At 36.2% G+C, this 25,144-nt stretch overlaps 2 protein-coding genes across 2 annotated transcripts; one reads left to right on the forward strand and one right to left on the reverse strand.

Annotated features, from left to right (window-relative positions):
• Positions 1-1,137: 1,137 nt before the first annotated feature.
• Positions 1,138-13,103, forward strand: cdt1 (chromatin licensing and DNA replication factor 1). Its single transcript, XM_087261951.1, has 10 exons — positions 1,138-1,748; positions 4,501-4,650; positions 4,738-4,973; positions 7,534-7,728; positions 7,823-7,968; positions 9,825-9,925; positions 10,013-10,201; positions 11,935-12,078; positions 12,174-12,375; positions 12,600-13,103. Exons 1-10 carry the CDS (start codon positions 1,239-1,241, stop codon positions 12,761-12,763), a joined length of 2,037 nt encoding a protein of 678 aa, XP_087118077.1. The 5' UTR covers positions 1,138-1,238; the 3' UTR covers positions 12,764-13,103.
• aprt (adenine phosphoribosyltransferase) lies at positions 12,978-24,202 on the reverse strand. Its single transcript, NM_200668.1, is given in 5 exon segments — positions 12,978-15,214; positions 20,300-20,378; positions 21,014-21,147; positions 23,845-23,948; positions 24,105-24,202. Coding segments are annotated over 5 exon segments (534 nt in total). The 5' UTR covers positions 24,182-24,202; the 3' UTR covers positions 12,978-15,074.
• Between the last annotated feature and the right edge of the window lie 942 nt (positions 24,203-25,144).

The raw sequence follows: 25,144 nt of genomic DNA on the forward strand, positions 1-25,144 counted from the left end.
TCCATCTAGTGGTGAAAACGAGGAACGTACTGGGCAGGTTTGTTGAAGGACAGTTCAAAATGATCAACTCTCATGTGAAATTGTAATACTTTTAAAATATACACCCAAGTGTTGTTTAACAGAGAAAAGGTATTTTCCAGCATGTTTTATAATAGTTTAAAAAATTAAACACTTTTAAGGTAGGCTATTATATATTAGGCTCGCTTGTTTTTTTCTGCTAAAAAGACCATCAAAAATATTAGCAATAGAGCATGGTTAAAGAAGCACAAAGGTCTTTTCAAATACATATACAGATAAATAAATTAATATACAAGTTACACACACACTATAAAAATCATTTTAACTACTGAATAATTATGAATAAAAGTAAAGTGTTTTAATTTTATCATTTAACATGTCTTTGTTATTTTACTAAAAACACATTTTTTTTGTTATAAATAAATAAAACGTGCATTAATTTAGTATAGACTTTTGGCATTGTTATCATATCCTATCCAAGTTTCTCTAATATATCAAATATTTGTGTAGATCAATGTGTTCATACAAGCATAGGCTATTTGACAGTTACATGTTGCTGAATGGGTTTCCTGTGTAAGATGATTGATTTATCTTAAGAAACAGCGAATTTACAATACAATAGAGGGAAAATAATACCATTAATTCCACAAAGATGAAAGCTAAATTTGTTTAAAAATATAGAATAAAATAGAAACGGCAAATCGCATTTCAGATTTGTTTGTTAGTAACTGTGAATCTTGCTAAATGTTAGGCTACTTTGTTAAAAAAAAGTTTGGTGATGTAAATCTGTTTTATTTTTTAATAGTATAATAATAAACATACAAAGATAACAACAGAAAAGGAGTACAGTAATAAAAAACGAAATAAGAAAATAATACATATTTTCTTTAAAATATTGTGTTTCGCTTTTCTTTTTTATATTTCTCTTGACGTAAAAATGCAGCAACACATTCAGTAACACATTCTCTCTTTTATTCTCCTTCGAATAAAACTATTGTTTTACTGTCCATTTACACTTACGTAAATCTCTTGTTTGATCAGCAGTAGTGGTGGTAGTGTGAGGGGGCGTGTTTAAAAGCCACACTCTGCCTACATAAGTCACGTGGTCCAATTTCGCGCGAAAGTTAGTCTAGGGAAGACCAGTAAAGGGCAGTTCCGGTAAGACAACAACAACCACTGCTCGCCACAGAGTAGTGCAGGGATCTCATTCATCTAGAAAAATGGCTCAAGCTCGTGTTACTGATTATTTTGCACAGAGTAAAAAAGCTGGTGTTTCTCGATCTTTACGGTCTAAGGGACAAAAGGTGTCCGGGGATGTAGTAGAATCAGCGGTGATCAATAAACCGAGGAGTTCGAGCAGAGCGTCCGGTTCTTCACGCAAAGCGACGCACAGTGAGATCACCACAGCAGAGCCGCAGAAACAAACTCAGCTGGAGTTTCTCAAAGTCATCGACGAGGCTTTATCGACGGAGACTGCAGATACCGTCGCGGATTCGCGTGATGTGAAGATTGAGGGCTTAACGGCGAGTCCCAGGACCCCTAAGCGGAGTTCACCGGAGTTCGACGTGTGTTCGGTGTTGTTTCCGTCCACAGCCGAGCTGCATAGCAGCGCCAAGAAGCGGCAGAGACTCAACGCGGGCCACAACTGCAGGAGCTCACCGGAGGAGCGCGCTGGACAGAAAACTGCGAGGAAAAAACTCTATCTACTGGCAAGCGACGACAAAGTAAAGGTACATGATGATTACTTTCTTGTTTAAAAACTGCTTGATGGCATGAAGCAAATGTTTAGCATTTAGGTAAAGGTCCTGCTCCCTAAACCCCCATAATGCACTACAAGTCTGTAAAGTTAAACTATTGATGTTTTCATACTTAAGGGATAGTTTACCAAAAACGTTTGACACCAAAGATATTTTAAAGCAATCTGGAAACCCGTAACCATTGATGAACATAGTATTTGTTTTTCTTCCTATGAAGGTCAATGGTTACAGGTTTTTAGCTTTCTTCAAAATATCATCTATTGTGTGAAACAGAAGAAACTGTGAAAATTATAATTTACTTAGTAGTTTTAAAAAAAAGTGTAGCTACTTTTACTTTCATTTGAGTAAATTTTTAGTGCTGTAATGGTACTTTTACTCCAATATTTTCTTCAACCTGCAGTCACAATTTTTTTTCTCGTCTGTGAGGATTAGCTAAAAATAAAGTAGATTAATCAGTCCTGTAATTCTTGTCCAATCAAATCGCACTTACAATGTCAATTGCATCATACTGAGCAACCTCAAGACATTAGTGCTTCCAAATGATGTGTGGCATTTATGAAGCATTAAAGTGTGCAAGATGTCTAAAATCTTTACACACAATGATTGAGAGACTTTATAGAGTGCATGTCATTTATGAGAAGATGAATGTTTAATTTATGATGAATGAAATTACCAAATTCCCTTAAACAATTAGTAATGCACTTCAAAATTTTACGTTTACACATCAGTACACACATTGCATGTAAATGCATGAGCCGTTCACATCATAATACTTCTTACTCTTGTGCACTTTTAAAAGGGCTACTTTTTATTCTGAGGAATATTTGCAACAGATTATTTTTGGGCAAGTAATAGTATTTTTACTTGAGTATGATTTTTCTGTACTCTCTCTCACGACTGGAAATCTTCATTTTGGGCGAACACTTCCTTTATTTTGTTTTTTAAATATTTTTTTTCTTTAATAAAAGTAAAGTTTAGAATTTTACCATATTGCATCCCTTTTCATTAGACATTATTTAAGTAACTTTGAATAACTCTACATTGGCCAATATATATAGTCCATGTTTATGAAACCCACATTGATCTCTAATATATCAACCAAAATATTCAATGTCAACAATTTATCTCGAAGCCTTATACATTATACTGATTTAAAAAAACTATCACTGATATAAAATTTTTGACAGTTCAAAAAATATTTTGACATTTATTTTTTGAACATCCAAAATTATGGAAGCCATTTGCCGCCATTAAACAATAAAAATAATCATCTATATATTAAATGCATGCCCTCATGCTGTGTAGGCTACTTGGTAGCTGCAGACATATGTATCGTACATAGACATGATAAAGGGCTGTATTATTAGTTCATATTTCAGTTCAATAAAAGAACATGGTCATCAACATTCACATATATGGTCAGTCGCCTTAGAACTCCGGAATCTTCTTTATAACTCAAACTTGTGACTTAATAACTCAGAATTCTGACTTTATAACTGAATTGGGACTTTATAACTCACAATTGTGACTATATCTAGTTCAGAATTGTGGCTTATAAATGGAATTTTGACTATATATATTGGAATTACAAGTTTTACAAGTCTCAGAATTGCATGTTATAAAGTCAGAATTTCGGAATTCCGAATTTTAATACTCGGAATTGGAACTAACTCCAGAATTGTCTGTTTAAAACTCTAATTTTAAGTCTAAAAACTAAAAATTTGTGTCTACATAACTTGGAATTGTGACTATATAACTTCGAATTGTGACTATATAACTTGGAATTGTGACTATATAACTTGAAATTGTGACTATATAACTCGAAATTAAGAATATTTAACTTGGAATTGTTAGTATAACTCAGAATTGTGACTATATTACTTGGAATTGTGCCTATATGCCTTGGAATTGTTACTAAAACTCAGAATTGTGACTATATAACTTGGAAGTGTTACTATAACTTGGAATTGTGCCTTTATGACTTGGAATTTTGACTTTATAACTCGGAATTGTGACTAACGGAATTCTGACTACAACTCTGAATTGCAAGTGTGTTTATTGTATAAATATGAAGTGTGTCAAGTCTATATATTTTTTTTATTATTTAGTGGTGGGAACGGGCTTCCATACAAAATAATCAAAACTTGTTACTAAAAGAAATGAATGATAAGATAATGAATAATAATTGCAGAGTATATTGACTGTATTATAGAACTTGCAAAGTTTCATACTTTTACTAAAATGATCTATGCAGGTATTTCTCTTCCAGATCAAAATAAACTAAAAGTGTTGTGAAGTGAAAGTCAATTCTGTCAGATGTGAAAGCTGACAGATTTCAATAAGATTCACATTGTCCACAATTACAATTATAACCTACTAGACAAAGTACATTTATTCTTTGACATCTCATTTTTTATTAACTTCCGTAACATTTAAACCATGCATTTAATTTAAGATGTTTAATGGATCATTTGTTTCCATATGTCATCTCATTTCAGAAAGTGAAAGTATTTGAAAGTATGATTCAATGAAATTATACTCTTTTTGCTTTTGTCAGTTTATTCTTATGCAATATTTTGATTATTTTTCTGACCCATTAGGATGTTTCAAAGTAATATCTAAGCTGCACTGTTAATATACTTTTCTTTAACTGTTCATTAGTAGACTTGCTTTCTGAATGTTTGTTTGTATGACTGTTAATCCAGTCTGTGTTGTTTTGCTGTAGACCACTGAGCCCTTGGCCAGCAGCAGCCCTCAGGCACCTCAACAAACTGCCCGCAAAGAGTCTAAAAACACTGTTAATCATATTGCAAATACCTCTACTGTAAACAAACCCAATGGAGACGAAAATCCCCAGCGGGCGACCAGGAGCAAGGTAACGCATTGGGTGATTATCACACCTGTGCAGGACCTCCTTGGGTTTTCCAGTTCCACGTTAATCAAGATGGTTTTGTTCTTATAGAAAACCTTTTCAAGAGAGGATGTGGCGGCGTTGAAGTCCAAGCTGCAGAAACTAAAGGGACAGTCTGAAAATGTGTCGACTCCCTCACCTGCCCCAGTGTCCACGCTGACAGAGCTGAAAGCGAGGCTCGACGCAGCTCGGGAGATCTCAGCCAAAGTTCAGCAAAGAAAGGCTGAGCGAGTCATAGAGGAAGCTAAAGCTGCTGAGACACAGCCTGCAACTGAACCACAGGAACGGTGAGGATAGCTGGTCAATTATTATATTGATTTAGGTTGCTTTCACACCCATACTTTGATTGTTTTTTTTTCTGAAATGGGGATTTAAACAGTTACAATGTTGCTTTTTGTTCTTGGTGCGGTTTGCTTTCACACGGCAATGTTTTTAAAAGGACCAAAATGGCTAAAACAAATCAAATGCAAGTAATCTTCTCACAATGGTCAGAGTTTGGTTTATTTTTCCAGGATTTCGCTCCGTTGTCGTAGGTTGATATTTTAATTTATGAGAATGAGAAATAAGACATAAGCGAAAAGGTGCTCTTTCATTTTGAATGGTGACATGCATGGATGGTCATTACCATATATAAATCAGAGGGTAAGAATTTCTGATACATGGCCTCATTTCAATTGTCAAGGGTTGTAAATTGAATATCAATTTTATATCAGAAGTAGAGTTAACTGAGAAGTTGATGATATTATATATATATATATATATATATATATATATATATATATATATATATATATATATATATATATATATATTTATAGCTCTGATAGATGGCATGCTTTCACTTTTGAATTTGACCTAAAACACAGTTCGGAATGATACACACATAGGAACAAAATCTCTACTCGTCCTTCTCTCTTCATATAGCCATATACACTCACCGGGCACATTATTAGGTACACCTTACTAGTACTAGGTTGGAACCCCTTTTGGCCTCAAAACAGCCTTTATCCTTCATGGCATAGATTCGCTGGAAATATTCCTCAAAGATTTTGATCCATATTGAGAGCATCATGCAGTTGCTACGAATTTCTCGTTTTACCACATCACAAAGGTGCTCTATTGGATTGAAATCTGGTGACTGTGAAGACCATTTGAGTAGAGTGAACTCAATGTCATGTTCAGGAAACCAGTCTGAGATTATTATCGCTTTATGACATGGTTATCCAGCTGGAAGTAGCCATCAGATGATGAGTACACTGGGGTCATAAAGGGATGGACATGGTCAGAAACGATACTCTGATAGGCTGTGGCTTTGACACGATACTCAATTGGTACTAATGGGCCCAAAGTGTGCAAGAAAATATCTCCTACACCATTACACCACAAGCCTTAACCGTTGATTCAAGGCAGAATGGGTCTATCCTTTCATGCTGTTGACTCCAAATTTTCTACCATCCGAATGTCATAGCAGAAATCAAGACCCATCAGACCAGGCAACATTTTTTTTCTCAATATTCTTCTGTTAAAATTTTAGTGAGCCTGTGTGAATTGTAGCCACAGTTTCCTGTTCTTAGCTTACAGGAGTGGCACCCTTTGTCTTCTGCTGCTGTAGCTCATCTGCCTCAAGGTTGGACATGTTTTGCGTTCAGAGATGCTCTTCTGTATACCTCGGTTGTAACGAGTGGTTATTTGAGGTACTTTTGCTTTTCTATCAGCTGGAACCAGTCTGGCCATTCTACTCTGACCTATGGCATAAAGAAGGCATTTGGGCCCACAGAACTGCTGTTTTTAATCTTTTTCGGACTATTCTCTGTAAACCCTAGAGATGGTTGTGCATAAAAACCCCAGTAGAGCGGCAGTTTCTGAAATACTCAGACCAGCCCATCTGGGACCAACAACCATGCCATGTTCAAAGCCACAAATCACCCTTTTCCCCATTCTGATGCTCTGTTTAAACTACAGCAGATCATCTTGACCATGTCTAAATGCGTTGAGTTGCTGCCATGTGATTGGCTGATTTGAAATTTGCGCTAATGAACAGTTGGTTTATGTTATCATGTTGGATGGTTATCAGGTTTACCTAGTAAAGTGACTGGTGAGTATATATGCTGGTTACATATTCATAATACACAGTGATATAGCCTGGTTTGTTGGATTGTATTGCTTTCCTCAAAACAACCGAATGGCTCTAAAGGTGGCTTGTTTTTTTTTTTCCTTCTGTTTCATTTCTGTTTGTCGTCAAAACTGTATGTTAAAAAAAGTATGTTAAAAAAGTAAGTAAGTGTATGTTAAAAGTATGTTAGCCTAGCCCAATACCTCAGACTGGAGTAAACTGAGAATTTAACAGAAAACAAACAGCATATGCATTTTCAGATTAAAATTTTAGAGCAAACTTTTTTTTTTCCTTAATGACATGCACAGATGTATTGTTCACCACAATTGGCAATGTGAGCTAACAAAATGTATTATTACAAATATGACCAGTTTTGATTTCATTTGTAGTTTTAGGTCTTAATCTAATATCAACATGCTGTTTATAGAAGATGTTTAATGGCCTTCGTCTTCATGTAAATTGTTAATTTGTGCGCATCTGACTTTTACAAACTGGAAAACCCGCATAGCAATAATCAACCTCTGTGCTTTGTTTGCACACCTGAGAGCAGCAGGAGCTTTACTTGGGGCCCAGATTGATTTTTATAAAGTAAAAATGGTGTCATCTGTAAAATTGTTACAGGGTAATCTTATATTTCATCATAATAATCGTAAAATAGCTTTACCATCACAGTAAAAAAAAACAACAACAACAACAACAACAACAACAACTCTGACTTTATCTTTTTGTTTCAGAGAGAAGCTTCCAGCTTATCAGCGTTACCACACTTTAGCTCAGGATGTGCCGCCTGGTCTTACTCTGCCCTACCAATACAAGCTTCTGGCTGAGATGTTCCGCAGCCTGGAGACCATTGTTGCAATGCTGTTCAACCGCTCCGAGACCGTCACTTTCACCAAGGTTAAGCAAGGGGTCCAAGATATGATGCGGAAGTAAGGGGAAACATGAAATTGTGCTAGTTGTTTAGTTGTGCCTGTTCTAAAAAGTCATTTTTTTAATTTTTATTTTTTTAATCTCTTTTCGCAGACGTTTTGAAGAGAGCCATCTGGGCCAGATAAAGGCCGTTTATCCATCTGCCTATACTTTTCGGCAGGAGAAAAACATTATCTCATTCAGTGCCACAGCAAAGAGATCCAGCTACCAGCTCACAGTTGAGCCGGTCATTGATGAAGGTGAGAAAACATCAACATTACGCAGGGAAAACATAATGATAATGCTTCCAAAACTGTGGCTAGGAGAAAGTTCTGTCATCATGGTGTTTTTTTTTTTTTATTATTTATTTTTTCTATCTTTATTTTTTTAAGTGCACTTTACCACCTAATTGTTTGGTGTGCAGTAATTTTATAATTACACTTATTAATTTGTCTTTATTAATTAATGAGTGTATGTGTATACAGTGCATCCAGAAAGTATTCATAGTTCTTCACTTTTTCCACATTTTTTATGTTACAGCCTTATTCTAAAATGGATTTAATTAATTATTTGCTCAATTCTACACACAATACCCTATAATGAAAATGTGAAAAAGTTTTTTGAAATTGTTAAAAATTAAAAAAAAAATTTAAAACCTGAAAAATCTCATGTACATCAGTATTCACAGCCTTTGCCATGAAGCTCTAAAATGAGCTCAGGTCCATTCTGTTTCCACTGATCATTCTTGAGATGTTTCAGCTGCTTAATTGGAGTTCACCTGTGGTAAATTCAGTTGATTGGACATGATTTGAAAAGGCATACACCTGTCTATATAAGGTCCCAGGGTTGACAGTGCATGTCAAAGCACAAACCAAGCATGAAGAAAAAGAAATTGTCCGTAGACCGCAGAGACAGGATTTTCTCGGCACAAGGCTGGCGAAGGTTACAGAAAATTTTCTGCTGCTCTGCAAGTTTCAATGAGCACAGTGGCCTCCATCATCCATAAGTGGAAGATGTTAGGAACCACCAGGACTCTTCCTAGAGCTGGCCGGCCATCTAAGCTGAGTAATCGGGAGAGAAGGGCCTTAGACAAAGTGACCATCAAGTTATTGACCACCTTCCTGACTGAGCTCCAGCGTTCTTCTGTGAAGAGAGGAGAACCTTAAAGAAGGACAACCATTTGTGCAGCAAACCACCAATCAGGCCTGTATGGTAGAGTGGCCAGACAGAAGCCACTCCCCACCTGGAATTTGCCAAAAGGCATCTGAAGGACTCTCAGACCATAAGAAACCAAATTCTCTGGTCTGATGAGACTGAAATTGAACTCTTTGGAGTGAATGCCAGGCATTACATTGGGAGGAAACCAGGCACCGCTCATCAGCAGGCTAATACCATCCCTACAGTGAAGCTTGGTGGTGGCAGCATTATGTTGTGGGGATGCTTTTCAGCTGCTGGAACTGGAAGACTATATAGGATATAGGAAAGATGAATGTAGCAATGTACTGAACATCCTGAATGAAAACCTGCTTCAGAGTTCTCTTGACCTCAGACTGACTGAGTTCACTTGGCCGACCCTGGCCTGGTTGGAAGAGGTGGGCCTGAGTGCTGTTCACTTGTGCAAAACGCGCCAAAGCCCGAAACTGAAAGCTAAACGTGACTTTAAGGGACTGTTTCATATGGATTTATTAATCATTCTTACTGTTCAATGAACGCAAACTGCCCTAGATTATTAAAGACCCAAACTTCTCACTTCACGACAGCTGCACACCTTCAGCAGACCTCCTCATTCCTCCAGCACGAGGGCTTTATGATTGTTTGAGCGCTAAAAGTGGCAGATCTGTTTGGCGAAATATCTGACTGCGTGTCACCGGGAGTTAATAATTCTGAAAACAGTGTGTGTGTGTATGTGTGTATATATGTGTATGTGTTCAACAGAAGAAAGAAATTTAGAATTACTTGAAAAATTACTAAGTTTGTGTGTGTAGCCCTACAAACAAGCAGTGTACTTTTTCACCAGAATTTCTTAAATTTTCACTTTTTTTTTTTTTTTTTGTGAAATCATTAAATTCAATGTTTTTTTTTTTTCTTATTTCTCTTTATTAAATATTTTCTCCAGAATTCAAGGGTGTTCGGCCAGTGTTGTCAGCTTCTCGTCTTTTAGAAAGAAGACACATTTTTCACCAAAACCTGGTTGAAATTGTAAAGGGACACCATAAGGTGAGCATAGCCTCTGCCTCAGAAATACTTCACTGTTTATTTTGCATGAATCTTAATCTATATTTTAATAATCTTTTGTCTTTGCAGACGTTCCTTGCTTCTCTGAATCCTCCTATCGTCGTCCCTGATGAAAAACTGACCCGCTGGCATCCCAGATTTAGTGTGGACGAGGTTCCCAATGTCAAGCCAAGTGATTTGCCTCAACCTCCTCAAACCGAAAAGCTGACCTCAGCGCAGGAAGTGCTGGACAAGGCTCGTGCTCTCATGACACCCAAGGTGAGCGCTTTTTTTTTTCTTCTTTTTTTTTTTTGCAGTCTGCAGGCCAGTAAACTTCAAACATAAATGAAGAAAAAAAATTAAATGATCATTTTTAGCAAAATCCACTCAAAACAAAGTTTGTTTTGAGATTATTTCAATAGTTCAGGTGGTACAGCAAAATCCCCACCTGCAGATCAGTCAAAGTCTAGTCTCAAAGTTCAAATATTTTAACTGATCTGCAGCGCAAATTGGATCTGAATTTTCTGCATACAGAGATGATTGGAACTCCCTGTAGCTCCTGGACTACTCTCCATTGTAAATGAATGACTTCTAATTTGACTCTTTTCATGTGCAGCAGAAAGGTGGCTTTAGTGATTGGTGACGCAATGTCCATCAGAGCCAATCACCATTGAAGCTGTTGAGCATTTAAACACTATGGCCAATCAGCAGCATTTAAGAATGTGTTTAAATGTTAGCAGGGTAGCAAGTTTTTCATTTCAGTATCGATTAGTTCAAATGTTGATACTTCTTACAACCCCACCAACAAGAGCATTTTAACATTTTTAGTTTTGTTCATAGATTTTTCATTTTACTAGATTTAGTTTGGCACTAAAGTTCAAAATTAATCCAAAAACAATCATAAACAGTGGTGGAAAGAGTACTGAAAAATCATACTCAATGAAAAATACCATTGCTTGCCTAAATGTAGTGCAAATAGAGTAAAATTATCTGTTGTAAATGCTAATCTTGAGTACTTTTGAAAGGGCTACTTTTTAGTCATACTTTGAGTAAAGAGCAGTGTTTATCAAACTGTAAAAAGTTGATATGCATTTACAAGTAATTTGTGCATGTTTGTGTGTAAACTTAACATTCTGTAGTGCATCTTGTTATTGCCCAGCAGGCACACAACATCATAACACATTAATATTAGGTTGTGATGTCAGGAGACCAATATTCCATGTCTAGCCAGCGTCTAAGGACAACATTATTTCAATTTCAGTAATGACATCAAATGACGTTGATATTTGCTCGATGTAAGGTTGTGTTGGAAAGTGACCAAAATCCAATGCTAAGCCAACATCTTAAACCAGCGTCATAATGATGTCAAATACTGACATTTATTCATCAGTTATGGCAATCAAAATCCAACGTCTGATAGACGTCAAAGTGGTAACATCAACACAACATCAAGCTGTAACATTGTTAGACGTTGGTATTGGGTTGGATGTTGGACACTGATGTTGGGTTCTGACGTCAACCTGACTTTTATTTCCAAACAAAATGCAGCGTACCCATGATGATAGGCTACAACGTCATTCTGATGTCATGTTGACCTCTTGTGTCTGCTGGGTGTTTAAGGCCATTTCGGTCATCATACAGTAAACATCCGTTATCTTCTCATCAGTGACATGCATTTAAACAGTCACTGGGTCAATGAGTGTTTCTTGGACACGTTTAATGCTTCCAAATGGTTTGCTGCAATCCTAAATCGCCCATGTCTCGAGGTAGTTCATTATGATGTGATTTATCTTCTATGTGCAATTTTATTGGACAGGAATCACAGGACTTATTTCTCTATTCCCCATAGACAAAAAATAAATAAATAAAGTAGTGACTGCAGGTTGAAGCAAAGCAGTGGAGTAAAAGTAATTATAAATACTCAAATTAGTGTAACTGAGTAGTATAGGTCGTCACTTTACACCACTGATCGTGAGCAATGTGTCGCTGAATTGTGTGTAATCATTTTCCAGATGGAGAAAGCGCTGGCTAACATGGCCTTGAAAACAGCAGAGAAAGCATGTGTTAAGGAGCCTGAGACCACAGCCAAATCAGCTGTGACCCCAACAGAGACCCCTGGTGCCCTCAAAGGAGTTTCTCAGTCACTGCTGGAAAGGGTGAGTCCAAAAGTCTTCGCCGTCGTCATCGTTGTTATTAACATTAATGAAATTTACAAAAAAAACTGATCCGGATTTCTTTTTTCCTTTTTCAGATTCGTGCTAAAGAGGCTCAGAAGCTGCACGCTGTTATGACTCGAAACCCTCAGCAGGAGGAGCGTCTGTTGATGATGTCACGGCTGCCAGAGTTGGCCAGAATCCTGAGAAATGTGTTTGTGGCAGAGAAGAAGCCAGCCCTCATCATGGAGCTGGCCTGCAACCGCATGATCGCCAGCTACCGATCTCCACTCACTTCTGGTTAGTACACATGTTTGACATTTTTTCCTCAGCCCAGGCTTTATTTTTATGCCTCCAAAACACCATTGCATATAAGACCAAGTTTTTAAAAGTTGGATTTAAAGTGCACGTCTTTAAACTTTGTTGTCTCCTTGTATTGTGTGTGAGAGAAATTGATGCTATTGTACGTTGTTTGATTGTAGTTGACTAGCTTTTAAAATTAATTAAATGTCATTCTGATTCAGATGAAATGGAGAAGCATCTTCGTCTGCTAGCCGAGTTGACGCCTGCATGGCTAACAATACATCCGATCAGGAAGGACATGTACCTCAAACTAAACAAGACTACGGACCTGAGCATTGTTCTGGACAAACTCAACCAGAAGACAAAGGAAGAGGAGCGCGTTTGAGAACATTTTCAATCAAGACAATTGAGACCATACCATGTGCAATATTTTATTATGTATTATGCCTGGATTTTACCATGTTTTAGATGACTACTGCTTTTAGCTTTGTTCATAGACGTTTTATTTTACAAGACTGTTTCAAGTCTGATGTTCACTATGTTTTTAATGGAGTGAAGTTGTGAATTTTAACAAAATAATTCATAAATGTACACTTGTAAAAGGTTTCAATGTAGCAGAATTTAATATCAAGACTACTTTTGGCACATTTGGTAACTTAAACTTTGTGGTTCTTCTAGTTCACCAGTGTGCACTGATTTACAATAAAACAATTTCATGCAAAAAATGGCTTTTAAGCTGTTGTTTTATTTGTATGCACAGAAGCTGGAAGCTCAAATCAAGCATCTCTATAACCTTACTGACACCCAAATTATATACTTTCCTGCTACAGCATTGTAAAATGGCATAGTCCATTCTCAAAATGGCCAATGTATGTGTGCTTGTTGACATAAGCCATAGAGTTTAATAATAAGCCTGGAGTTTGAGCATGCAAAATTCTGTTGTGATGTAAAAAGGGGAATAAAAAAAACGCAAGACCTCAAGATTTAAAACGCTTTGTTCTTCTATTGGCCTCATGCCATGCACATTTGTAGGTCAGAGTTTACCAAGCTACCCTTTCTTGTCAACTCGTATGTACATCACTAATCATCCAACAAGTGTCCACTACTGGTGGAACATCTGAAATGGATTAAATGGAATACACCAACCATTTGAAAACTACTACACAATGCAAGTCACTGTTGTGACATCACATTTGCATTGCGGGACATATAGTTGTGTGAGTGTACACGTGAAGTAAACTCAAAGTGGGATTCCATCAAGATTGGAAATGCTTAGGGAAGTTTGCAAAAAGATGTCTGAAATTGAATTGGAACGCAGCAGTCTTTTTTTTGCAAGAGATCAGAGAACCATTAGGGATTGTATTAAGGCCCGCTTTTCTAAAAAACATACTAATGCTGGCAACATTATTAAGTGTGCATACGTTAGACATGTTGCTATCCAAAGAGGCCACGAGAGGATTCATAAATTGGAATAAAAAGGGATAGTTCACCCAAATCTGAAAATTATGCCCCAAATCTAATATGATTATTTCCTTCATCCAGTGTTTCTCAACCACATTTCTGGAGGATCACCAGCTCTGCACATTTCCATCTCTCCTTAAACAATTCAGATCATCTTCTCATTAGCAGAGACTGAAAGAACTGTAATCGGTTACAGACAAAGGAGACATCCAAAACATGCACTACAGGTGGTCCTCCAGGAAGGTGGTTGAGAAACACTGCTTTAAATCAACCTTCAGTTGAAGATATGAAGAAGAAGATGAAAAGAAGATATTTTAAAAAAGCTTGGAAACCATTGGATTTCACTTTATGTTTTTCCTACTCTGGATATGAATGAATGTGTATTTAATGAGTATAGTCTAGTTTTAGGCTATTCTTAGACATTACATTTACACTGACAACCCAAATCTCTGTTTAGACGTCTTTCAAACACAAAATTGCTTGGTGGGTAACATAAAAAAAAAAACTTATTTTATGCTCAACAGAAAAAGAAAATTAATATAATTCGGTAACCACCTGAAGGCGGGTAAATAGTGAGTAAACTTTCATTTTTGAGTGAATATCTCATTAACACAAGTAAAATAACTGATGCTGGCAGCCAACATTGTACAAATTGCATTTGTTTTCTTTCGGTTTAATCCCTTTATTTATCAGGGATCACCACAGTGGAATGAATCGCCAACTCATCCAACATATATTTTACACAGCGGATAACCTTCCAGCTGCAACCCAGTACTGGGAAACATTCATACACACTCATACACAACAGGAAATTTAGTTTGTTCAATTTACCTATAGCGCGTGTATTTGGACTGTAGGGATTGCCGGAGCACTCGAAGAAAACCCACACCGACATGGGGAGAACATGCAAGCTTCACACAGAAATGCCAACTGGCCAAGCCAGGACTCAAACCAGTGACCTTCTTACTATGAGGCGACGGTGCTAACCAAAAATTAAGTAATTATGTAAAACAAGTACATATCCCAAGTTTGAAATGATTTTATACACAGCAAGGTTCTTTTACAAGTAATGTCATTTTCCATGGTAGAATAAAAAAAAACATAATAATAATACAGAGTTGATTGAAACCCCCTAAAATTCCTGAAGTGTAAACCATAGTGCCAATAATAGATTGTTCCTCTGAAAAACCTACAAAATAAGACAGAGCCGCACATGATGTGAAAGTATAGGACCGTCAGTACTGTATTAGAGAGAACACCGGTGTGGGCTTCAGCTTGTCAGATCCATTGAGATACTTGAGCTCCACCACCACCAAACAGCCTAAAACCTCTGCCTTCTGCTGCTTGATCAGCTCAATGGCTGCATACAGAGTGCCTGATGAGAGATGGAAAAATGTTATTGTAGATATTGATGGTATAAGCAAGGGTTCAAACACATTTTGATAACTAAAATTCTATGATTTTTCCAAGACTTTCAAGTAAATTTTCATGACCTAATGTGTCATGCAATGCCTACGTATACGCACGATCAAATGTATTACAGCGTAGCATAACACATGCAACAATCTATTTAGTTTAAATGTATTTTTATATCTATGTAAAATTTATTTAGATAATGCTAACACAGCACTAATAACGTAAGAGCATGTGACTGCCAAAGACAAAATGACGAAAAGACAACTAACCTATATGCAAGTGTACAGGCCTGGAAAATGCCATGTCAAAATTACACGACTTTTTCACGGTCGTATGAATCCTGTATATGACTATTTACATTAATTTGTCTCATTTTCTCGTCTGTTCTGGGATTAACTGGCCATTGAACATCTTTGTGGATAAATACCCTGCCAGTGGAAGTCAAAATGCTTCATACTTCAGTTTATAGTTGCATGTAATAAATTATGCCTGGCTGTGTAAATATAGGCATTTATATGCACCTACAACATACAGTGCTTGAGGTATAAATTGTAGTCAGTTACTTAAAATACTTAAACTAACTTGTGTCCTCACACATCCACATCCCATTGATTTGAAAATAATCTTGTACATTGTATGATAAAAAAAAAAGACAAAAATATATTTATACATCATCAGTGAAATCATGAAGTGCAGTAAATACTACATTCTGTCAGGGTTTTATGGGTTAAATTATGTTTAGCAGAGCAAGGATATGTTTCCGTTATTATTCATTTCTTTTTTATAATCACTATTTCATTCAATTTATATTCCATGTCAAGTATCATATATTTCTTTCCTTTCTTTTTTTTCTGTAATAAAAACAAAATAATACATTTAATAACTGCTAAGGTCAATATTTTTAGCCTACTTCAGACATTTTTTTTCAGATGGCTACAAAACAAACACTAGTGGTGTAATGAATCACAAATCTCATGGTTCAGATCACATTGTTTTTTTAGTCATGGATCAGACCATTTTTTGCCAAAGGAGAAATGGTCGTGCCCAACTGAGCCTGGTTTCTCTTTTTTTCTTTCTTTTCATTCACTTTCGTCAGTTGGTGAAGTTTGTCCCTTGCCACTGTCGCCATTGGCTTGCTTGGTTGGTTTGGGACTTGTGGAACTGTGCATCAATGGATTTGCTCTTTAGTGTTTGGACTTTTAGCAGTGAAATTTAAACCACACTGAACTGAACTCTGACACAGTTTCAGTTTACTAGGTCTTCTGTGTTAAGCTGCTTTGACACAATCTACATTGTAAAAGTGCTATAGAAATAAAGATGAATTAAATTAAATTTTTTGGGATGAGCCAAAAAGGAGACAACAAATGTCATTTGATTTTCATTTATTACAAAAACAGTATTGCATGACACTCTGTAAATATGTTATTTGACTGTAACTTCATAACCAACTCAAGACTAAAGAATGAATCTTTTTCTTGGATTTTGCGTTACAGATTTGAATGCAGCGATTTGAAGGATTAATAAACATACGCAAATCACCGTCATAAATATTTTATGTTGCATGGGTGTTGAGCTTACACTAAACGTATTAATATAGGCTAAACAAGTAATGACTGAAAACCCTTTTAATGAAACCCACCCATCCCAAATAACCTACCACAACTTCTTCCGTCATCATTATATTTTACAACTGCATGATTTTAGCCAAGATTTTGACTCGACGATAGGTTTTGAGAAATTGCCGACAAACGCCTGAAATCACAGGCAAATCGGTGCTCGTGCACGCAAGTGGCAATCACACAGTATGAATTACCAAAGACGCGATCTGAGAGAATCGGCGATGAGTCCCCGATGCCTGTGGGATATTTGGCATGCTGAATATCTGGAGCTGTCAGCGATTCAAATCATGCCGTGTGAAATGAGTTTTGACTGAAAATAACATTGCCGATCGCCTACAGCTAATAAGAGAGCAGCATTCACTTGTGTGTGTGTGTGTGTGTGTGTGTGTGTGTGTGTGTGTGTGTGTGTGTGTGTGTGTGTGTGTGTGTGTGTGTGTACCTGCAAGCCAGCTGGAGGTTGAGAGAGAAATTAAATGTGCTCATTTTCGGTTTATTTGGACCAAAGCAATGGAGAAAAAGTTTAATGGGAGCACCCGTGTCTGATTGACGTTTCATACAGAAAGTTAAAATAGAAAAATGAGGAGAAATGGCTAATTCCCTTCAAACCCAGGTGAGCAAATATGTACATTTTCTACCCCGTTAACGGCTTCTTTCTCATTATATAGTTAATAACAAAAGATATACTACGTGTTTTTGGCTGTGAGACATAGTTTGAACAAAGTTTTCAATGATTCTTCCAATTGTAAAGTCATGCAAAATGAAAGCCCCAGTTGCCGATCCATCTTGCAGTGTAAACAAAGCAGCGACAAAACGCTAGCCCAGATAGTCAAGCAGTGTGAAAACATCTGTGACACGACTACTTTGAAAATCATGCAGTCTGAACTTGGCATTGCAAACACTGTTGTCCAATGACTTGCCTAATTAACCTAACTTGCTTAAATAATAAAAAAAATAAAATAAAATAAATAAAATAAAAATAGTAAAATAAGTATTATCATCCTGGCAAAGACAAAACAAACGAATTAGAAGTTAGTTATTTAAACTGTTATTTTAAAAAAGTTTGTATAGAAAAATCTCTCCATTAAATTTATGTTTTTGTGCATTAAGTTTTAATTTACTCAAAAGAGAATTTAATTAATTTTCTCAAATCTGTGCTCTGACTAGGGCTGTAACGATACACCAAACCCACGATTCGGTTCGTATCACCATTTTTGACCCACGATTCGATTCGTATCACGATTTTTTATATTATTTTTTTCGTGTGGGGTGGGGAAAAAAAAAGATTTTTAAAACTATTTTTAATTAAATAACATTTGAAAAATCTTTATAACCTAAACATCAAAGAACAATATTAACTATGCAAATTATTAACAATATAAATAGCCATATATAAAATAAATAAATAGCCAAAGCTATGTCACTTCTGTTTTCTTTGTAACAAAATACTGTTGAAAAACCAAACAGAACTAAACTCCATTGTTTAGATGGTTCAAGCATGTTGAAAATTCTTTTTCAATCAAGTTCTCTTACAAAGAAAAAGTAGGCTAAATTAAATTTGCTCATTTGTTAATTTTGCTAACCGACAACCGCCGCTCATTAATCGGTTATTACCGTTAACTGGTCAGATTACTATTAATTTTATATTAAACAAATTGACGTGTCTATTTTGTGTCTGACACATTAAATATTGCATTTTAAAATACTGATTTATTTTTATATATTAATAGCGGAACAGAACAACAGAGCATCTTCACGCACCTGCAGTGTTTAGCACAGAAGAGCAGAATAATCTAAATAAAATGAATAAAATAAATAGGACTGCCCTAAATTATTTTCACTTAAATAATTAATTTATATTACAAAAAGAAAATACTGACTGATTCTTTTTAATAACCGGCATAGGCTTTTTTCCCCAATCATATGTTTTTTTCTTCCGTCAAATAAAAATAGCTAACTTCCTCAAATTGCCCGCTCCACGGAAAATATGCATTTATTTAATGCCCCGCTGTTATTATTATAATCACAAAACCTTTACATTTTTAATAGAAATCATTATTTTAAAGATTATGTCCTGATATAGGTTTCCTCTCTCTCCCTCGCGGTTCAAGTGCGCGCGCTGCGTGATGAAAAGACAACAACAACACGCGCGCATATGTAGACTTTTTGTAAACAGTTTGTTTAAATATGATAATCTGCGTACATGCTTTAAGCTGTAAAATAAAAAGTAAAGCCATTTGTTGCGTTTATTACGCAGATCCAGGTCAACATAAGCGCTGGTTTAGTATCAACAGGTTTGTATCAAACAGCAATATTCTTCTTCCATTTTGCTTCTTTAGCAAATGTGTCTGTAGGCACGGGTTACACGTTATCGTGCCGCAAATTAAGTATGCCTTGCAGTTAAACAAGTGGCCGAAAACGAGGCGCACCTAACTGCCTTTATGTTGACAAGAAAAAAAGAAGAGGCGCGCTCCTCTTATGAAACGACTGAATCAGCTGGGTATCGATTGTGCAAAAGTGTAATTGTAATATTTAATAGGCCTACTATTGTGATATTCAAGAGTTGTATATTCATACAGCTCTGGATAACTTAAAACAGCGATTAGACCTTCAGAGCGGCGTTAATGCGTCCTGCAAAGCGAAACGGCTATAAACTCCAGCAAGATAGAGTGACTATATGCAGAGCCATATACCTTTATCTCTAAATAAAGTATAACTATAGAAACTCTTTATTTTAACTGAAAGCTTCGTCGTGTTTTCTGACCTCACGCACCTGTTACTCAGCACTCTCAAAGGTTCAAACAGAAAGCGCAAAGCACGGTTACAGAAAAGTTTGCGCTGTTACCTGACATCTGGTGAACGCCCATCCCTTCTGCGCAGACACATTAACAGTGTGAGCAAATCATCGTATATGCGCTGAAAATCCGGCCGCTTTGACAGCATTGGCAATGTTTCTGGCGTTGTCGGTTGTCAAGCGGGGTTAAGTTGATTTTGTTTTTGATATTCTTGACACATTCAGACGGCCCCTTACTAAGAGCTCACTGCGAGCTCTCCCGGCTAAATATTGCGAGGGCTTAAACGGAGCAGTGCTTGTAATGTCGAACGAAAAAAAAGAGTTAATTAGCTCAACTTTTGCAGGCACGCGTGACGTTATTGGAAAGGTATAACGGGGTGGGTGTGTCGCGATTCTCCCTTATCACACCGCGACACAGGATCGTAGATCTGAGTGTCGTGATTTCGATTTTATATCGTGTATCGTTACAGCACTAGCTCTGACGCATGCAAGATCCACAAGTCAAATATTTTTATTTTCAGGTCTATGCTAAGAAACTAAAGCATATCTAACTTGGTATATTAAAATCCCCCCAACTAATAATACTAGTAACAATTTGAGTATATAAATAAGCATTTTACGCAGGTTCACTTACCCCCTGTAGCAAGTAAATCATCAATGATTAGCACTTTCTGTCCAGCAGATACAGCATCTACCTGCATCTCTGCCTCGGCCTGAATGAAATCATGAACACAGCCTTGCATTAGAACTGTATACAGACTAGATGTGATATTGCATAATAAGGCTGCACAATATATCGTTTCAGCACCGATATCACAATGTACACACGCACAATAGTCACATCACAAGATATACAATGTTAAGTCTGAATTATAGTTGACCAGGAGCTACAGAATTTTAATTACTGCATTTATATTGAATATATACAATTTATGCAAAAATAAATAAATAAATAATTTGTAATAAGAATTTTCGTCTCATTTCTAGTCCAAATATCTTAATTTCAAAGCAAAAACAAGATTATTTTACTTCCCCAAATGAAAGATCATTTCACTTGCTTTAAAGAAAAACTCTTAAATTTGACTTATTTCCTCTTTAGATAAAAACAAAACAATATTTTACTTAAGAATTTTTAGATATTTGGACTAGAAAGGACACAAAGCAAAGTAAGAATGACTTCTACCTGAATACTGTTAGACTTCTCAGAAAATGGCCAAATAGAGCTATTCAAGCTATCTTATGAAACTATTTATAAACACAAAATTTATTGCAGAAAAATAAAGTATTGCAATATCAAAATTTTCTAATATCGTGCAGCCCTACTGCATAACTTTCATATCACAGTTACCTTTGCATACTCAAGACTATAGGCAACTGATATTGTAGGACCAGGGAGCTTTCCTTTTTTCCTGATCGGAGCAAATCCTATTCCTAATCTCAAAGCCAAAAGTGGCCCGAATAGAAACCCTCGAGCATCAAGTCCTAGAAGAGAATAGAGAAAACATGACTGTTACAGTACTACACTTACACTCTCTTAACCCTAAAAGACACAAATACAGAAAAAACCATTGGAAATAAATATATTTCATTTTTATTTTATTAGATGTTGTTGTTATTATTATGCAGAAATAAATAAGATAAAGTATTTTATTTACATGTTAGGATTTTATTTTTGAGAAATTGCAACATCAATTCGTGTTAGCAGAAACCCAACAAATTTATACAATGACTTAAAAGTAAAGATTTAAAAAGTTCTGCTTATGTTGGCCCATGACCCCACACTAAATACCTATACATGAATTAAATTTAAATATAATTTATTAGAAACCTATTCACAAACCGTCCATTAACACAGCAAATTTTCTTTTTAACAAGGTATTGGATTATTTTTAAGGATTATCTGGGTATTTTTGGCAGAATGTCTTTAACCACTCTTCTTCAACACACTGGTGTAGCCAGAAAAGAAACTGAGCTATAATCATTGTTTGAAAAAAATCAGGTTATCACCAATGTTACAGAATAGACTTGGCTGATGTGTAAAACTACTCGCCACAGAAACATAAAACTATAATGTCTTTTACTGATGTTTGAAAAGAGGGATCTGCCAAATAGATCCAGTTCAGGATTGTTCCGACACAAATCCCTAAATTCTGGTTACAAGTAGATCGTGGGGCTGCGAAATATCTATTTTTGCGTCACCTGCGTCATAGAGCTGCTGCTGTGTGTACGGCTGTTGCTAGGTGACAGCCACGAAAGCAAAGCAATAGCTTGTTGTACAGTGGGTGGTTTACTTCCGTTATTTGATACGATTGCATTCTTACAGAAGTGAACCAGACCAGAGTTTGCTCAAACTGTACCCCAGACCACCTCTTTTAGGCAGACTCGGGTACAGTTCCTGAGTGCGCACCTGAGTTCGGAAGACACGATCACACAAGCTTAACGTACCGTACTTTGATGTCAAACGAACCCAGGTGCGGACCAAAAGTGCCAGTGGAAAAGCACCCTAAAGTACTGACATACTTAAAATATATACTTATTTATTCATTTAATTTACTTTTTTTTGTTTGTTTGTTTGTTTAAAATGAATACATCATAAAATCCAAGACAAGACTAGACAGTTATAACAAAAATACAACCAAGAAATGGTATATAAAATGTTTGTATATAAATTGTATATAAGATATAAAGTAAATAAATACTTTTTTAAATTTTTTTTTTTTTTTAAATACTCTTTAAACACATACTCCAAAATAGGTTAATGACAACCAGTAAATTGTAGGACATTACAAAAAATTTAAAGCTAATCTTTCAGGAATATTTTATACAAGAGATTGTCCTGTGATTTTAAAAATCATAATTAAACATTTTTAATTTATTAAAATTTAATCATTTAAATGTAACAATATTCTATTGGTCTAAAGAGGAGTATTATTTTATGAATTACTTTTTAATGCCTTTTTAAAAACATTTGCACGGGTATATTAGTGGAAATTAGGGCTGGGCCGAAAAACGATATTGATATTTAATCGAGATAAAACATGTCAATAACAACAAGCTCTGGATTTTTTTACTCTATATTGATGTAAGAGCGATGTCACCGTGGCAAAATGGGTAGCTCAATCGCCTCACAGCAAGAAGGCAGCTGGTTCGAGCCTCAGCTGGGTCAATTGCCATTTGTGTGTGGTGTTTGGATGTTCTCCATATGTTTGTGTGGGTTTCCTCCGGGTGCTACGGGTTCCCTCACAGTCCATAGACATATGCTACAGGTGAATTGGCTAGGCTAAATTGTCCTTGGTGTATGTGTGTGTGTGTGTGTGTGTGTGTATGGATGGATGTTTCCCAGTAGTGGGTGGCAGCTGGAAGGGCATCAGCTGTGTAAAATATGCTGAATAAGTTGACTTATAAGTTGACCCCAGATTAATAAAGGGACTAAGCTAAAGAAAAATGAATTAATGAAAAATGATCTAAAAGCAAATCACACTGTGCAACAACAGGAATCTAAAAGTGTGTTGTTATTAGAGATATATCGAATTTCCGGCCACCAAAATTTTATCAGCCAAAAATATGTTATGCCATTTAATGGACCCTCTAATTTTTGTGGCTTCTGTCATTGGATATTCTTTAAATCTGGAGGCATTAACAACTTATATTGAAATATATATTGTTATCGTTCAATATGGAAAATAATTATTGAGACTGCTTTTTGCCATATCACCCAGCCTTAGTGGGAATAACAAAAAATACACTGCATGCATCAAAATTATAGATTTTTCTTTTTTACTACAATCATTAGCATAATATGGAGTAACAATTGTCTTCAATGATTTTTAAAGCCTCCATAAATGGCCATTCGTTTCTTTAGAATGCTAAAACCTTAATTTGGATGATATTCCTCATTATTTTTATGTATTTATTTATTTTAAAACCCCAGATTCCAGATGTTTAAATAGGCAGTTTCTCCACCAAATTTTGTCCAAAATAACATCTTCAGCTTTCACATGAAGTAACGTTACACCTCTCAGGTTCCAAACAATGACCTATTTGTGGGCCATGGTTACATTTGGAAGGGTTTCAGTAGGTTTTTATTATCTCAGAACGGTTATCGGGAGTTTTGCAACTTTGAACCTGTTGTCGTGTTACGCGTCACACGATAAATACATGTTAGAACCACTCTCTTACCCACTATGAGATCCACCTGAGGGTAAGTGTTTCTCACGTGCTCTTCAAACAGATCTGTCACTGCAGTAACAGCCTTCGGGTCCTTTAAGATTGGGAAAATATCTCTGCAGACAAAACAACAGACGATGCGACACACAAAATGTTATGGCCAAACTTAAACATCTCCCATTAACGCCACACTCTTCCGCTTTCTCCAGTTCCACGTCTCCCTTCTATAAAACTGCTCACATTTAAAAACAATGTAGTCTATAAACACCCACTTGAACGGAATGCCTTTCGTAGGGAAATCAGGGAAAGTTCTTATGCACTTGGAGATTAATTCCAGTTTATCTGCCATGATGCGCGCTGTGGATGTTTGGACTGTGAATGAAAGAAGTCCGCGTGCTCACGTAAACCAATAGCACGCGCTTCCTTACCACGTGATTTTACGTTAACGTAATAAAAGGTACAGTTTATTTTACGTGGAAAAGGAAATGTCATAACGGCATATCATCATACATTTGTATTTTATTGTCATACATAATATTACCCAATAGACTTCTAATTTATATACAAACATTCCATCCGCAAAGGATCATTATTTCCCTAATGAAGGAGGAGAGGAGCACCGAAATGGAACTGAAGGGCGAAATCCCAGTGGATTCTGATTTCGCAGCTGCAGTAAAGAAAACAAACAGCTTTACACAGGAGGACAAGCAAGTTGTCTCCTCATTATTGTATTATGATTCTTGTACAAAAATAAGGTAACTCAAAATAATGACAAATGTGATTTTAAAACAATGTTATAATAAAAAAACCCACATTTGGATTTTAACACGCTGTACAAAATATAATTATGTGACCATATACATATGAGCAAAATAAAAGTTTGTTCAGTACATATGCAAATATACACTTACAGGCTATTAGGTCCACCTTTTGCCTTCAGAACTGTCTAAATCCTTCGTGGCATAGATTCAACAAGGGAATGGAAATGGAAATGAGATTTTGGTCCATATTGACATGATAGCATCACGCAGTTGCTGCAAATGTGTTGGCTGCACATCCATGATGCGAATTTCCGGTTCCACCACATCTCAAAGGTGCTCTATTGGATTGAGATCTAGTGACTGTGGAGGCCATTTGAGTACAGTGTATGTACAGCTTTATGACATGGTGCACTATCCTGCTGGAAGTAGCTATCTGAAGTTGGGTACCCCGTGGTCATAAAGGAATGGACATGTTCATAAACAATACTCAGGTAGACTGTGGCATTAATACGATGTTCAATTGGTAATAATGGGCCCAAAGTGTGTCAAGA

The sequence above is a fragment of the Danio rerio genome, chromosome 7 (genome assembly GCF_052040795.2).
Source record: "Danio rerio strain M-AB ecotype USA chromosome 7, GRCz13ab, whole genome shotgun sequence".
In the NCBI taxonomy this organism is placed as follows: domain Eukaryota; kingdom Metazoa; phylum Chordata; class Actinopteri; order Cypriniformes; family Danionidae; genus Danio; species Danio rerio.